General features: G+C 43.7%; 1 protein-coding gene across 3 annotated transcripts in view; it reads right to left on the bottom strand.

Annotated features, from left to right (window-relative positions):
* PARP8 (poly(ADP-ribose) polymerase family member 8) overlaps nt 1–16,767 on the bottom strand; it is a 207,817-nt gene that overhangs the window by 14,247 nt on the left and 176,803 nt on the right. For all 3 annotated transcript variants that reach the window (XM_084833190.1, XM_084833191.1, XM_084833192.1), the window contains 5 exons: nt 12,264–12,356; nt 9,478–9,603; nt 6,781–6,846; nt 4,735–4,802; nt 3,843–3,891 (listed from right to left, as the gene is read on the bottom strand). In XM_084833190.1, the coding sequence (XP_084689316.1) occupies nt 3,843–3,891; nt 4,735–4,802; nt 6,781–6,846; nt 9,478–9,603; nt 12,264–12,356 (402 nt within the window). The remainder of the gene's footprint in view (nt 1–3,842; nt 3,892–4,734; nt 4,803–6,780; nt 6,847–9,477; nt 9,604–12,263; nt 12,357–16,767) is intronic.

Raw genomic sequence — 16,767 nt, 5'->3', positions numbered from 1 at the left:
CCACATGCAAATTGGATTAGGAACTTGGTACTGGGTAGAAGTCAGAGTAAACCCTTTTCCTTGCACTGTTTTCCTGATTGAACCCCTCCCGAAGAGTTGCTATTTACAAGAGAGGGCAAAATATGCTTGGTACCATATGGCAGGGGGAGGCAGAAGGTAGACCAGGATCTACAGGTAGATCTCTGGGTGATTTGCAGCAAATCTCAAAGGGTTTCTGTGTCATACTGTTTCTCCAATACTGTGCTCCCACTGTTTCTGTTGCACCAGCAGGACCTACTACAAGTGCAACAGAAAGCTAGTGCTCCTGAAAGCAGTCCCAGAAGCGAGCAGAAATGCTTGTTTCCAGAATGGGCCAGGTCACTGGAGCTCCCTTCTGCAAGCTCTGCTGACCTGCCCCATTCTGGAAATGAATGTTTCCGCTCATTTCCATTTGCTTCAGGACCTGCTAGCTTTCCGTTGCACTAGTGGGGAGATCTGCTAGCATGGGGGCAGTGTTGTATGAATCAGGATGTATGAATCAGCAAAACCTGAGCTCACTGAAGTTCTATAAATTCCATCTCAAAGTCTGTTCTGACTCAAGTCCGTATCAGATTGCAAGCTTTGCTTTTTTCTGTTTGCATGAAAATCCATGCGTATTTTCATGTGTATTTTTTCCAAAGGTATGCATCCACTGTGTGCATTTTTGTAATGTATGCCTTATTAAAACATGCAGTGTTTTGAAAACAATGCAGTGATTACTCAAAGCCCACATGGATTTGTCAAGAACAAATCCTGCCAGACAAATCTGATCTCATTTTTTGATCAGGTCACCTCCCTTGTGGACTGTGGGAATGCTGTGGACATCATATACCTCGACTTCAGCAAAGCTTTCGACAAGGTGCCCCATGATAACCTGATGAGCAAACTAGCTCAAAGTGGGCTAGATGAAACAACGATCCAGTGGATCCACAGTTGGCTACAGAATTGGACTCAAAGAGTCCGTTTATCAATGGGATATTCTCAAACTGGGGAGAGGTAATGAGCAGGACCCAGTGCTCTTCAACATTTTTATTAAGGACTTAGAGGAGAAGGTGCAGGGAATGCTGATCAAATTTGCAGATGACACAAAATTGGGAGGGGTAGCTAATACTTTGGAAGACAGAAACAAAATTCAAAGGGATCTTGACAGACTGGAGACTGGGCAGAAAATAACAGAATGACATTTAATAGGGATAAACGCCAAGTTCTGCACCTAGGAAAAAGGAACCAAATGCACAGTTACAAGATGGGGGATACGTGGCTCAACAACACTACAAGCGAGAAGGAGCTTGGAATTGTTGTCGATCACAAGCTGAATATGAGCCAACAATGTGATATGGCTGCAAAAAAGGCAAATGCTATTTTGGGCTGCTTTAATAGAAGCATAGCTTCCAAATCCTGGGAAGTACTAGTTCCCCTCCACTCAGCACTGGTTAGGCCTCATCTGGAGTACTGTGTCTAGTTCTGGGCACTGCACTTTAAGAAGGATGCAGACAAACTGGAGAGGGTTGAGAGGAGGGCAACAAAGATGATCAGAGGACTGGAAACAAAGCCCTACAAAGAGAGACTGAAAGAACTGGGCATGTTTAGCCTTGAGAAGAGAAGACTGAGGGGAGATAGGATAGCACTCTTCAAGTACTTGAAAGGTTGTCACAGAGAGGAAGGCCAGGATCTCTTCTCGATCATCCCAGAATGCAGGACACGGAATAATGGTCTCAAGTTCCAGGAAGCCAGATTCCGGCTGAACATCAGGAAAAACTTCCTGACTGTTAGAGCAATACAACAATGGAACCAATTACCTAGGGAGGTGGTGGGTTCTCCCACACTGGAGGCATTCAAGATGAGGCTGGACTGCCATCTGTGAGGGATGCTCTGACTTGGATTCCTGCATTGAGCGGGGGGTTGGACTCGATGGTCTTGTAGGCCCCTTCCAACCCTACTATTCTATGATTCTATGATTCTCCCATTGATTAAAAAGTATTTGTGCAAATTTTTCAAAAGTATGCATTTTTCATGCACATTTTTCAAATGTGTGCATGATGTAGAGTACATTTTGCAGAGTACATAGAGTCCATAAAAGACACTGCAAGTTCAGAAATCTATCAACTTTGACTGCAGATTGTGTCCAAGTCAGTGTTTGATTCAGAAGGTGCTAGCTGGGTAACTCCTGATCAAAAACAAACTGAAATGAATTTCTCATACATCCCTGTGGATATTACTCACGATACTTAAACAAGGGCAAATAAAAGTTCAAGAAAAAAGAATCTCTGCCATGGCTGGCCCTGTGCAAATTACTTACCTCTCAACCTCAGTGTGCCCCATCTGTAAAATAGGATGACTAACCAGTTGCTTTTGACCAGGCTTCTGTTCAGCTCTGCTGGTCAGATATAGAGTGCTGTGTTAGAATCCCTGATCAATGGTAACTCATATGTAGATTTGTATATATCCCAGTGTATGGTCCATTCATGGAGTGCAGTAGATAACTGCAGTAGATAACTGAGCCAGTGTAGTGTAGTGGTGAGAGTGACGGACTGGGAGCCGGGAGATCTGGGTTCTAGTCCCCACTTGGCCATGGAAGCTCACTGGGTGACTTTGGGCCAGTCACAGACTCTCAGCCCAACCTACCTCACAGGGTTGTTGTTGTGAGGATACAACGGTGAGGAGGAGGATAATGTAAGCCGCCTTGAGTTCCTTGCGAGAGGGAGAAAGGCGGGGTATAAATGCAATAAATAAATAAATAAATAAATAAATTTTGCCCCAAGTCACCATTTTGTGCCTAGCTGTGGTTGGTAGACCTCAAGTGTTCTGGTAAAAAAACAAAATAGATCCAGAAAGCCTGACATTTGGCCACCCCTGCCATATGGGTATCTATGGGTTGTTGTTTTTTTGTTCCAAAGAGTAAAACGTTATTTTGGGAGGAGAGGGGGATTTTCAACAACAAAAATTTATTTGGGGAGGAGAGGGGAATTTTCAACAACAAAAAGTTATTTTGGGAGGAGAGGGGGATTTTCAACAACAAAAAGTTATTTTGGGATGAGAGGGGGATTTTCAACAACAAAAAAGAACAGCACAAGGAAAAAAGAGTTGGCTCCCCCAACTTCCCCCAGCATCAAGGCCCTGATCCTATTCATGCCCTCCAAGGCTGCTCTGATCTGTATAAAATCCCCATAAGAAGTCATGTTTATGGCTCTCCTGCATCATGTATAGTTTAGCCCTAAGATTCCTATGCACTACTAGAAACATTCATGTTTGGGCTTTCATGTCATGTTTCTATGTTGACATTAGTTTCTAAGCTAAGGAACTTAGCTTATTTTTAGGGATGCACAGAATATTCTCTAAATCTGATATTCTCTGAGATACCGTGACATCCAAACCCAGGAACCTGGGGCTGTTTGTGGGTTAAACAACCCCCAGTTAACCCAAGAAGAAGCCCTGGGTTAACCCATGAATAAATTAAGTCACCAATGAATGGTTGCCGGACACTGCAGTTACATCCAAACAGGGTCAACAGGTGAAGGGAGAACAGCACATGCTTTCAGCAGAAGACCTGGACAGCAGACTGAGCCTATCAGCAGCTGAAGAGACTCATAAACAGTTAGCACCTGGGCAGCAAAGGCATTCATGTCACCTGGTCACAGCCTTCCCCACTAAGCTGAAATGTATATTTCCATTTAAATTAGAGTAATTATTTCTAAATTTCCATCTATACCTATATAGTAGCTTATGCAGATTGTATGCAATTCTGTGTCCACTTTTGTCCAATATTTTGGCAGCTCGTAAATGGCCACCCTACTTATGGAACTGGTTTTGGACATCAAACTTACCCTATTCACAGGTAACTTGACAATATGTGATCTATTACTTGAAATAACCCTGAAATAAATAAATATACATAAATATATGAAATAAGACAATTATCAGGTTTTTCCACACTTTAGGGAAGTACCGATCAACTTCTTCACTACATTTCCCTTGAACCTACACAGAAGAACAAACTACTCCAAGGTGAGTTCTCTCACATACAGGTACCTTGGTCATCTGTATCATCCTGCCAAGTGGGAATAGGGATCTTTGCCACAAATCAGTAAAAAGATGTGTGCTAATTCATGCACTCAACTCTACGGGCTCCTTGTCTATGCACAAGTTAGAATTTTTTGCTGTGATAGGATTTTTGATGGTCGACTGATTTTTCCAGTTCTCAGGAAGCCTCTCTTGCTTTAATTAATTTTTACTTGACATTTACAAATGAAGTGCATGATCCATCCCCACAGGCTTCACTGGCATCCTTGAACTTTCCTACCACCTGCACCGTGTCTGCACAGTGTCAGCTATATTGAAATCCCATTCTCTATAATGGGAAACCTCTGCATATTGTCCAAAAGTCCATTGAGTAGCCCCAATCCCTCATGCACAGGCAACTTGTACTCTGAAAATTAATAGCATTTATGTGCAGGAGTGGGTGGGTGGGGGACTAAATGAGTATGCATGGAGCCAGAGGTACACAGAGGCTTCCCATTAAACCAAACAGGTGGCCTGCACTGCATCATCGTTATTGGGCCTGGTGGGAGAGAGCACAATGGGACTTCCTCTTGCAGGAGGTGAGGGATTGTGCCCCGCATTAACAAAATATGGGACCACTTAAGAGCAAATCGTAGCTTTGCAAAAGTATCCTGCGAGTATTAAACAGTTGGCATATAAACTAAGTGCGGTCTTTACCATTGCAGAAGAGGATGAGCCAGTGGGTCCTGTTTGTCCATCTGCTTCTTTATTTCTAAATAAGGTGCCTAGGAAATAACAGTTACAGTTATAGCCAAGAGACATTCTGGAATGAGACAGAAGATAGGGTGGATTCTGGTAACTCCCTCCAACATGGAAAATTGCAGAAGGTTCCACCAAGAATTTCACCTTAGGCCAGGGATGCAGAACCTTTGAGTGTGGGCCTAATCCTGCCCACAGGGCACCCCAATCTGGCCAACACAGCCTCTTGGGGTTCCCCCATGAGGCAGGGCTTAGGCTCCAAGCCCCACCCACTGGAAGAAACCCATCAGAGGGCATCCCACTACTGCTATCTCTGATCTGAGATCAGAGAGAACAGTGGGAATTCCTTGCTGAGGCATAGCCTGGGCATGCAGGTGAGTCCCAATGTCCCTCATCCGTGGGCAAGTCTGAACACCCCTCATCTGAGATCCAAGCTAGCAGCGTGGATGCGGGAACAGCCTGGGTCCCTTTCTCTTTCTTGGGAGGGTGCACAGTTCCATGCCTCCTTCCAGCCAAAGGAAAAAAAAGAAGAAAAAGGGGGTGATGTCATGGCTGGGGTTACACTCATAACATGACATCAGGAATGGAGCCACACCCCCTTATGTCATCCATGGTGGGCTTGGTGGGGGACAATCTAGCCCCCAACACCTAAACAGTTCTGCACCCCTGCCTTAGGCAATAAAACATTGCAGAGTATCATTACCTAGAAAGAGTATTCATGTTCAGGTTTCCAGCAAACCACCCATGCTCTCCTCCAGGATACTCTGATGAACATGCAGACAACTCCAGTATTGGAGGCAGTATACCTCTGTATAGCAGTTGCTGGGGAACATGGGCAGGAGGGTCCCACTTGTGGGCTTCCTAAAGACAGCTGTTTGGCCACTGTGTGAACAGAATGCTGGACTAGATGGACCTTGGTCTGATCCAGCATGAGTCTTTTTATGTTCTTATGTTTTCCCCACACCACCCCCCAACTGAGATGTAATGGAAGTTCCCCATGATAATGAGAAGGCTTGGTACATTGCTTTCCAGACCAAATATAAAATTCTTATGGACAGCCACCAGAACATACGGATTAATGAATTATGGGTTGTATTCAGAGTTAGGCATGTGTAACAGGGCTGGTAGAAGTAAATATCCCTCCTCTTCCCCAAGGCAGCCCCCCAAAAAATGATAGACAGAGTGTTGGGGGATCCTGCTGAATGGGATCCCCAACAATCTGTGTATGGGGGCTGAGGGGGAAGGGGAAGTCTTTGAAAATCTTGCTCACAGCAGGTGCCTCTGCCTGATTTTCAGGGACTTTGAGTCCATGCCACAGCACATCCAAAGCAGGCAGCCCAGAAGGCTGGGGGGCTGCTATGGGAAGGAAGGGGTGGGGAAGGCCACTTCTGCCAGCTCTGTTAGGAACGTATAATTATGGATCCAACCGTAGGTCTTTAGTGACATTTTACGACATCAGCTTGACTACTTGAAAAGGCTGATGAAAGCTCAGCTTCCTCTGAGTATCCAGAAGATGTACAATATAACCCAGTCCCTCTCCCATTTCACTGAAGTGAGCAAGGTTTTTGTTGCAAAGCCATTGCCATAATGGATTGTTACAAAATCAGCATTCCTTCCCTTAGAAAGTTTGGCTTGGCTTGGCCATAACAGTGCATCCAAATAAATAAACTCACAGATAAATAAATTTTTAAAATGCTGCAAGTAGCCACTGATCAATGCTCCTTTCCACTGTTACAAGGATCAATCTCCCTGCTCCTCAGGCCCACTGAAATTAAGAGCTTTTGTGTAATTTCTGCTCATTTCCATGGAATCATTCAAGCTTTCTGAGCCGGTGTTCTAGTTCACTGATTTTATGCTGCAGCTTGCTGGACTCTCTGAGATTATTATTTTGATAGCTTTTCTTGGATGGCTCTAGCGAAACAATACTCAGACAAACAATGCTGCAAACTCATAAACAGATGTACCTTACTAACAGTTATGGAACTAAATGAGTTTTAAGCTTACCTGTGTCATTTCTCTTATAGAAGTAATACTATCCAGTGCTTTCATGACTCGGTCATAATTCTTCTTCTATGGTGAAACAAATGAATAGAATCTTTTTTCCCCCAAAGCATTTCATTATTCTTATTTTTACCAGTGTACTCACTAAGTACAAAAATCTTTGTATAGCACTATAGCAATATGATGCATTATAGCTATCATAATAATGTTCGATAATAAGCGTCTTGCACATCTGCAAATTCTGTTATCCTCTTTCTCTTCTTGAACCACTTTGCCCCTACGGATGGGAGAGGCGGGATGGAGAGCACAGAAATATACGTTTGCAGCATCTCGACCTTGGAGAGGGTCCTCAAATGCCTGTTCCCTAGAAGCTGCATGTGGAAATATGGCTATGTTCTTCTGCTCTTGGGAGGCAGCAGTTCAGTCATGACACCATCTCACCAATACCCACCTTAACCTCAAATGTATTTGTATGCCTACCAACTGACATGCCTCACACCAGCCTTCCCCAGCCTGGTGCCCTCCAGCTGTTTTGGACTATAACTCCCATCATCCTTGACCACTGGCCATGCCAGCTGAGGCTGATGGAACCAAAACATATCAAGCACACTCTTTCAGGGGCACTATATAATATAAAAATATAAAACTATATTACAAACCATTTATTGGAAATATAATGAAAAGAAAACCCTATGTGGAAGCCCTGCAATCAAATTCCAACCAAGTACAGTTGCCAACGATGGAATGATCTCCTCGACAAGGCCTACCTGGTGCCAACATTGTTATCTTTTTGGTGCCAGGTTAAAACTGCTCTCTTCTCTCAGGCATCTGGCAGCATATGATGAGTTTTTAATCAGGTCCTGCAATGTCTTTGGTTGATCGTTTAAAAATTGTTTTTAGATAAATGTTGTCTGGGTGTCTGCTGTCTGTCTATATGTTTTTATGTAAATAGTTTTGCATTTTGTATAATGTATTTTTAATGCTTTTAATCTTTGTGAACCACCCAGACAGCTTGTGCTATAGGAGGGATAGAAATATAATAAATGAAATACAATAAGGGAGCAATCTTATGGCCGTTAGTCAGAGGCTAGGTGGCCATAGGATATGTGGGTTTCTGGGAACTGACCTCGCCTCCCTTCTGCACTGCCTCGCAGGCAGCGGGGAACAGCCCCGCACTCCGAAGAGGAGCACAGAGCAGCCAAAATGGGGCATTCCAGGGCGGGCCAGGTGGAAATGCCAGTACGACACATCCCGCTCTGCCCTCCTGAAGCTAGACAGCTGATATCAGCTGTCTAGCTGAAAATGAAGGGTGGGAGAAGTGCGGAGGGAATGATCCAAGTTTGGAGGCAGCCGCCTATCTGCATAGGATTGCGCCCTAAATGATTTTTTTCCTGACTAACACACATACACACCAAATAACACACACTTGCACATGCTCCTTTTATATACTGTATAAATTGTATTTTTATTCTTTCATGAAATATTGAGCTTCGACTTAGGCCATTGTACATGAGATGTTCCGTGAGCATATCGGTTATAGACTAAGAATTATAATTAGTGAATTCTTTTGTTTCTTCTTCGGTGATCTTGATTATTATGTGTTTTTCTTTTTGTTGCCTTTATTTGGTTAACTTTATTTCAAATTAAAATAAAATTTCATGAAAACAAAACACAAGAATATCACTTTCACAAAAGGCCCTAAAAACACACTATAAAATGGAACAACAAAATTATACATAGCATTTTGATCCTCCCCCCCACAAAGTTACAAAGCATTATATTCACTGTATAATGTAAAACTACCTGCATAATTGATACTAATGACCTTAATGTAAACTTGTATTACAACCAAATTGGTTGCGCCTAAGAGGTTCATTTATCTGATCCTTTTCAAGCCAGGAAACAAGGATTTTGTACTTCGCTATAGGATTACAGGACAAGCAAGACTGTCTGCATTTGTGATGGGCCATATAATTATGTGTGGTTGTTCTGCTTTTTAAGAATATATTAATTTCATCGATATCAGTGCAGGTGGTTTATGAAGCAATCCTAGGGATGGATGGACCTCCCTGCACCCATCCTCTGCATCATTTCCTGGACTGCTGCTGCTTACCTGCCCCTGTTGGTCTCTCTGGACAAAAGCTGCATGGTCCGCGGGTGCCTGGCAAGCAGTACACAGCCACCCGACCCCTCAGCGAGCTGCCATTTTTTGTAAAAGGGGCAGCTAATTGTTTTACTTAAAAGGCCTTTTATGCAAAAAGATTACGCAAGATTACAGGTGTGAATGGACCTGTACTCTTGACCTGAAATACCCTATGGTCCCTGGAACACTCTCCCAGGGACTATAGGATTGCTGTGCCTGAGAGGTTTTTTCTTTCTTTCACGGATGCAATTTAATGCTTTGTTATTATTTTTTAAAAATATTGAAATGCTAATTATAATTTAGTTATTCCTTCTTATAGTTTGTTTTTATTGTCATTTTGTTAAACTGATATGCTTAAGATTGGCTTTCGTTATATTTCTTATTAGTGGTTTATATTATAGCTTTGTATTTTTATGTTGTTTATTGCCCCTGAAGAAGGATTTGTATTCAAAATGTGCTGGGCTCAAGGAACAGACTTCTGTGTGCCTGGAGGCTTCCCCTTTTCTTTCACTGCACTTTGCACACAGAAAGCTACATAAAATATAGAACATACGTACCCTGGGATTAAAGGCCAGCATCTGGGAGTCATTAGGATCTACTACAGAAGGATATGGCTCAAAAATAACAACTTTCCTGGGTGATTCTAATGCAGAGCGACACATGGACACCAACAAGTCTACAACCTAGAGATTAAAAAAAAAAACAAGCATGAAAAAAATGACTTTGCAGGAAGAAATTTCACTGGTGTTTTTTGTAGCTGATTCTTTAATACTGTGGAAGAAGATCCCCATTTTAATTCACCAGGGGGGGTCAAACGAAGAACAGCAGCAGCAGCAAGACCCAGGCACCTTACTCTCTTTGGCAGCTCCTAGGAGGAAGGAGCTCCTGGCCTGAACAATGCTGTGCTGCAGTCCCCCACAGCATATGGCTAGAGGATGGTCTGCAGCCATCAATATGCAGACCTCTATTTATTTATTTGTTAGATTTCTATACAGCCCAACTGGCAAATGCCCTCAGGGCAGTTTACTATCATAAAGGAACAAAAAACAAAAAAATAACCAGACAAAAAAATACAATACAAATATCAAAATAATACCATTTTAAACATGAAAAACACTAAAGAGCCAGTAGTAAAACTGTTAATCAGAGCAACAGATTAAAGATTAAGGGTGTGTTCCTATGGTCAATAGACAGTGGCTAGACGGACATAGGATTGTTCAGTTTTTGGGAACCGACCTCAGAGCCAGTGCTCCAAGGCTGGTTCCCAGAAAACCGCCTCCGCTCCCCCTCCTTGGTGGCAGTTTGTCCCCAGCTCCAAACTTGGAAGAGCAGTGTGGAGCAGGGGGGGAAGGGGGCATTCCTGAGGAGCAGGGCAGGCAGAAGTGCCAGTACAGTGCTTCCTATGTGCCATCTGGCCTCCTCTCCCCCAAGGAGGAGGCTAGACAGCCCTGGCTAGACAGCCGAAATCAGCTATCTAGCTGCAAATGCAGGGCGGCTGGAGAATGGAGGAGAAGATCCCCTCTGCACTCCGTTTACCCTGCATTGGATAGTCGGTTGCCTCCGAGTTCAGGGGCGGCCAACTATCCCCATAGGATTGCACCCCAAATTCCTACTGGAAGAGGAAGGACTCAATCTGGTATCTAAATATATACAGTGAAGATGCCAGGCAGATGTCCCTGGGAAGGGCATTCCAGAGATGGCTGGTGGTGGTGATGGAGACACTGCAGAGGAGGCTCTTGCCTTGGTAGCCATGCATCACCCTCTTGTGGGTGGTGGCACCCAGAGAAGAGCCTACAAAGATGATGTTGGCAATCAGGCAGGGGTTTATGGGAGAAGGTGTGCCTTTGGGGAGACTGGCCCCAAGCCATTTAGGGCTTTAAAGGTCAGTACTTTGAATCGGGCACAGAAACGAACTGGCAATCAGTGCACTTGATGCGGGTCTGGAATAATATATCTGGAATGGCCAGTCCCAGTAAATAGCCTTGCTGCTCTGTTCTGTGCTAAATGAAGTTTCTGGACCATCTTCTGAGGTAGCCCCATGTACTGTGTAATGTATTGAATGATCCAGGCAGGAGGTGCAGAGTCCAGTCACTTTTCCAACATTCTCTTCCACCAAAGCCATATATTTAACTGCTTAGAAATACCAACAAAAAAGCATCTCTTTTAACATTAGTCTTTCTATCGAATTTCTAGGTTTATGATAAAATCCTAAGCTGACACTTTGTCTTTCATTGACATAGAAAGACTAATTCGTCGAAGTGTAGATATAATTTTAAGAAATTAACTAACAAAATTAATTGCCGCTCTAAGAAAAGAAGCACCGGGGGAAAATGTTACATTTATTTGACTACATGATGGAACTGTAGCATACAAAGAACTGAGAGATATGATGTGTCAAATATTCTGAAATTCTACATAAATTGCAAACGTAGTTTTATTAATGACATGGAGTAAAAGGAATTATTTTGTTCATTGTCCTTCCAGCTTTCTTATAATAGTTCTTTGATTTAAAATGTTTTACACAGGGAGGACATTAAAAAGGGGGGGAGAATTTTGATTGCCACTTCCATCTGGTTCCACCCACAATCCCAGATGGACTCAGACTCATACCAAGAAAAGTTCTAAAACCTTTACATTCAGACCTCTGGAGGGAAATTAAGAAGATGGTCCTTTCAAAAAGTGAAATGAAAAAGAGAAACATCTTTTTCAAGGAAGAGAAGGCAGATCTAGGCTGTTTTTCTTTTCTTCTTCTTCTTGCTTGGCATGAATGGATAATCCTGTTGCCAGTGAGCCAGTGCTGCCCAGTGGATAGAATACTAAATTAATTGACAAGGAACATGGAATCAAATACCAGCTTAGCCAAGAAATCACTGGGTAGCTATAGGGGAATCTGTGCCCTTCCAGATGTTGTTGAACTCCAACTCCTGTCAGTCATAACCAATAGCCAGTTGATGAGAGTAGAAGTCCAAAATATCTGGTGGGCCACAGGTTAATGTAATTATGGTAAGGTGAACTTAGCATAATTCATAAGAATTAATGTAATTCATAAGAATTACATTAAATAATCCAATTAATATGGGCCTTCTTATACTTACAGAGTAGTTTCCCCAAAGAATAAAATGAAAGCTTGAACATTTACTCAGCTTTTCATTTGCTGTAGGGTGAAATTTGAGCACTTTGTAAAACATGAACTACTCAGCATGATCGTAATACTGTTAGTCTCCTGTGCTGGGGATTGATCAGGGCAAAATAAAATGAAGCAAAATGACATGGGAGGATGATTAATGATAACTGATTTGCCTGTGCAAAAACCATTCATGCTCATGTACTTATTTCACTGTACCTGAGCCCCTGTTGCGATTTCATCTGCAGCTTCATTCATCACTCCTAGGGTTTGGAAAGCAAAGACACACAGCTCCCGTTCACACACAGTAGGCTAAAGCAAGGAAAAAAGAAAAAAAAAAGTGTGTGATTTCCATTTATGAAACTTATGTCCTACTAGCAAAATGCCCATTGTCGTGATAGGAAAGTTGGTATACTGCAAAGGTCCTTCTGTGTATGCGTGTGCACGAGCACTGAGACAGGAGACATACCCCCTGTTGCATCCACATCACTACCTTCTAGAGTGGGGGCTGGTGGCTCTGATGTCAGTGGGGCAGTGAATCCATTCCGGGTCAGTGGGGCGGTGAATCTGCTCTGGGTTCAATCAGAACCAGTCAGAACTCCAAAGGAGCTATCCAAGGTGCGAAGTATTCACCGTCCCACTGACATCACAGCCACCAGCCTTCACTGTCTCCTACACAATGGAGGGAGAAGAACTGAAGTGAGGAGCCTGCGGTAAGGGCCAAACTATACATTTTTATTTCCTTCGGTGTAAGTGTGCATGGCCCTGATTTGTACAGGGTTCTAAACAGTGCAGAGAGCCTAAAATTATAGAGCCAGATCCAGCACTTCCAACCCTCCACCCCTCCCAACATATGGAGGGTAGTGGGGCTGGGAGATGGGAACCCGACAGAGGGGGTGGGGCCAGTGAGCACAATTCAATTATTTAATTAATTGATGTAACATTATTTTCAGGCTTCTTTAATGGTGCAACTCTCTCAAGATAGTGTACAAGATAAAAACCATGCAAAGGGGAAAATAAAAAAAAAAATCCGTAAGAACATATTCAATAAAATAAAAGTCCATAAAAGTCCATAAAAAGAGAGATTTCCAAGAAAAAAATCCAACAAACAACCCCATTATTCCCCTCATTGTGAGAGCAACTGAACAGCATCTCTCTGCTCCATAAATAAACGGTAATGATGGACCTTTCTCTCCCCCACTCCCCAGTTCAGTTCAGTTCAAAATGAGCTTGGATAAACTGATTTATTGTCCCCCAAATTCTTTTGTTTCCAAGCTCATTCTGAAGTTCAGCCCCACTGCATGCCAATGAAATCACCAAGAGCACAACAAGGGCCAACCACTTTTCCTACTTGGCAATGGTAGCGACAGGGGAAGGGGAGGCTCATGACGACAGTGGGCTCATTATGCCACCTCTATGATGCCCTAAAATACTGCTTACAGCTGTGCTCCAGGCACTCAGCACCCTGGGAAATGTAGGTGCCAGACAGGGCTCCTGATGGAACCACAGTAAGAACTGAGGTGACCTGGGAGCTAGATTTCCCAGAGTGCCTAGTACCCGGGACACTACTGCAGCAGTGGACTAGGAGGAAATGGAGGCTACCTTTCCAGCGCTCTGTGTTGTTGCTCCTACCACCACAATGTAAGTTTGTGTGAGAACAAAAATGAGGTGGCATCAGAAGGGAGAGCTGATGACCTGGGGTGTTGCCCCGGCCGTGGGCATTGAACTCTTAGGTTAGAAGTGCCAAGATAGTGATAAATCAGACTCAAAGGTTTACTTACAAGGAGTACTTTATTGGGTAACTTACAGCACACAGGTGTACCCAATGGTTGGATCAGACAGCTTCTCTGAACCCAGAGCCACGGGGTACAAAGGGTCTTATACTCTACAGGTTAGCAATAAGCAGCGTAACAGCAGCACGCGCCCCTAGCGTTCAAACTAACATCACTTGGTTCTCAAGCATAGCCACCTGCAGCTTTAAGGTAAACAAACTCTGCTTCTCAGGCTCATCGGTGATAAGACATTCTCCTCATTAGCGAGGAATGTTCTGAGAAGGCTGTTATCGGCCTTTTGACTCATCTGCACGTGCTCAGAGGCTTACTAGCATGGGGATTGCACCAATAATGAGCTTAAGCAAGCATTATGGATCTTTAGGCCCCTCTAACACTACAGATGACTTGGCTACGCTCCTTGGGCCAATACACCTGGCAAACCCATTCCAAATAGGGCACAATTCTAAGCGGGGGGAGGGGAATACAGAACTTTTGCTCTGGCTGCCCCCCCCCCATTACAAAATTCAGAGCCAATATAAAGAATAACATTATACAGAATGCCCTACAGAACCACTGTGACAGCAAATTTGCCCACTGTCAGGGTCAGAAGGACCCCCACCCCAATATTTTTCCCCACAGAAGTGAATGGGAAAACAATCTACTTAGCACCACCTCTGACAGTGTTTTCAAACAGGCTGCATTTTGTGTGCCTGTCCTGAAATGCAGAGAATGCCTGGCTATTTGTGTGCCTACTCGTTTCCTTTCTTTGTAAAATAAAGTGGGGACACACATATACTTCTCAGTTTCTAGTTTTTGGCCACTTGGAATGTGTTACTATATGTTATGTCAGGAAGCACTGAATGGTCTACCATTGCCACATTTTTATGCCTCTCACTGCCACAAGGGTAACTGACAAATGAACCCCGCTCTGCTCTATGGGTCACTCTCTCAGCAGAAATGAAAACCAAACAAAAATGCATGCCAAGTGCTGTATGAAATAAAATATAAAAATATAGAGGAGGAATTGGCTTAAAAAAAATGCTTTGCCAGAACATGCTTGCATCAATACGGCTTTCCTGGCTTCTTTTCGAGCTTCTAGCAGTTTTGTTTACAGGATTTTTTTTTAACCTCAATGACTGCATGATGACTACAATTCTGAAATATTTTCACAGAGATTGCTTTAGAAGAGCCATCATCTTTCAAGTCCAATACAGCATCACTCACTTGATTTATCTCATCTGCTGTGTTACATTGAATTAGGCAGCAGATGAAGCCTAACACTATCTGATTCACTGTAGCATGGCACGCTAGACCAAAAGAGAGAGAAAGAGAGTGCACAAGAGTGTGCATTACCTCCACTGGCTCTCTGTGCGCAAACTTCAGGAGATCTGCACTGCAGGCCTACAATTAGATACTCCAGATTTGACCCAGGTGCTTCAATGGGTCCAGTCCTGAAGGCAGCACCCTGGGGCTGGTCCACTGAGCAGGTCAACAAACACCAAGTGTCTTAACAAGCCTGGGAGGCAAAACGGTGACAGGACTAGCCCAAGATTTCAAGGAGGGCTTGTGGCAAGGTGATAGAGCGCATGTTTTGCACATTGGTTCCCAAGCTCAAACCCAGGTATCCCCAGTGAAAGGAAGAGGGAGAGGGCCCTCTCACTGGTGGCCCCCCATCTGTGGAAAAAGCTCCCCGATGAGGTTCATCTGGCACCAACATTATTATCTTTTCAGTGCCGGGTTAAGACCTATCTCTTTCCCCAGGCATTTGGCAGCACGTAATGAGGTTTAATCCGTCCTGGATGTGTCTTTAGTTATGACTGCCAGTTCAGTTGTTTTTCGTTATATGTTGTTTGTGTATATTGTCTGTGTGCTTTTATGTAAATGGCTTTATTTTTATGTAAATGGCTTTATTATTAAACCCAACGAGAAGGCCGCATGCAGCCCTTGGAAGCCTTCAGCAAGGCCCATCAGGTGCCCTGAGCCACCCCTCCTCCAGTTCCACCCTCACCAAAATTCCATCCACATGTAAATTGCCGGACAGATTGCCATTTGTTAGGCAGACTGGCTGAAGCATGGTTTAGCTGAGAGGAAGGTATGTGGGGATGACTCACCCCACATGCTTTCCTCTGCATCCCCCAATAATGCTCCAGCCATCCCACCAAACAGGTGTGCGCAAGCAGGAAGAAGCTGCCATGAGCCAAACGCGATTTAGCTGGGGAAGACGGCAGCACAAAGGATAGGGAGGGTTAACGCTCTCCATGTGTGTTTTGACCAGCAGGGACCATGACGTCATTTGCTACCTACGTGGCACCTAGCCTTTGGAAAACCCTTGTTTGTGCAGTTCGAGAGGCAGAAAATGTGGCATCTTTCAAACACCTCCTGAAAACTTGTTCACCCAGGCTTTCCCTGGATGGTATTTAAATGAATCATGCTGCTCCATCTTGCTGCTCCTTGTAGTGCTTTTATTGTAATTGGAATTTTGTTTAATGTTGTGATATTTGTATTGTATTTTAAATGTGATTTTAATATTTATATGTGAACCACTTAGGGATTTTATTATATTTAACTGTATATAAATATCACAAATAAATAAATAAATAAATAATTCCCATCTGATCTTGGAAGTTAAGCAGGGTCAGCCCTGGTTAGTACTTGGATGGGAGACCACCTGAGAATCAGGCTTCCTGCACTGAGCAGGGGGTTGGACTTGATGGTCTTGTAGGCCCCTTCCAACCCTATGATCCTATGATTCTATGAAACTATAGCTTGGCAAAATGTGCAGAAGCAGGAACCTCCAGCCTGGCCACTCCCCCCTCCTCCTCCCGCATGATCTGGAGGACTTTGGCAGCTTCCCCCTGCCCCTGCATCTCTGCTTGTTGTGTCAGACTATGGATCATGGTTTATAAAAGCTCTGGTTGCTTTAACTAGCCAGGAACGAAAATTGGCTTATT

The sequence above is a fragment of the Heloderma suspectum genome, chromosome 2 (genome assembly GCF_057233095.1).
Source record: "Heloderma suspectum isolate Gila_16-S chromosome 2, 16-S_ref, whole genome shotgun sequence".
In the NCBI taxonomy this organism is placed as follows: Eukaryota; Metazoa; Chordata; class Lepidosauria; order Squamata; family Helodermatidae; genus Heloderma; species Heloderma suspectum.
The sequence above is the reverse complement of the archived record's forward strand: the minus strand, read 5'-3'. Positions and strand labels throughout refer to the sequence as shown.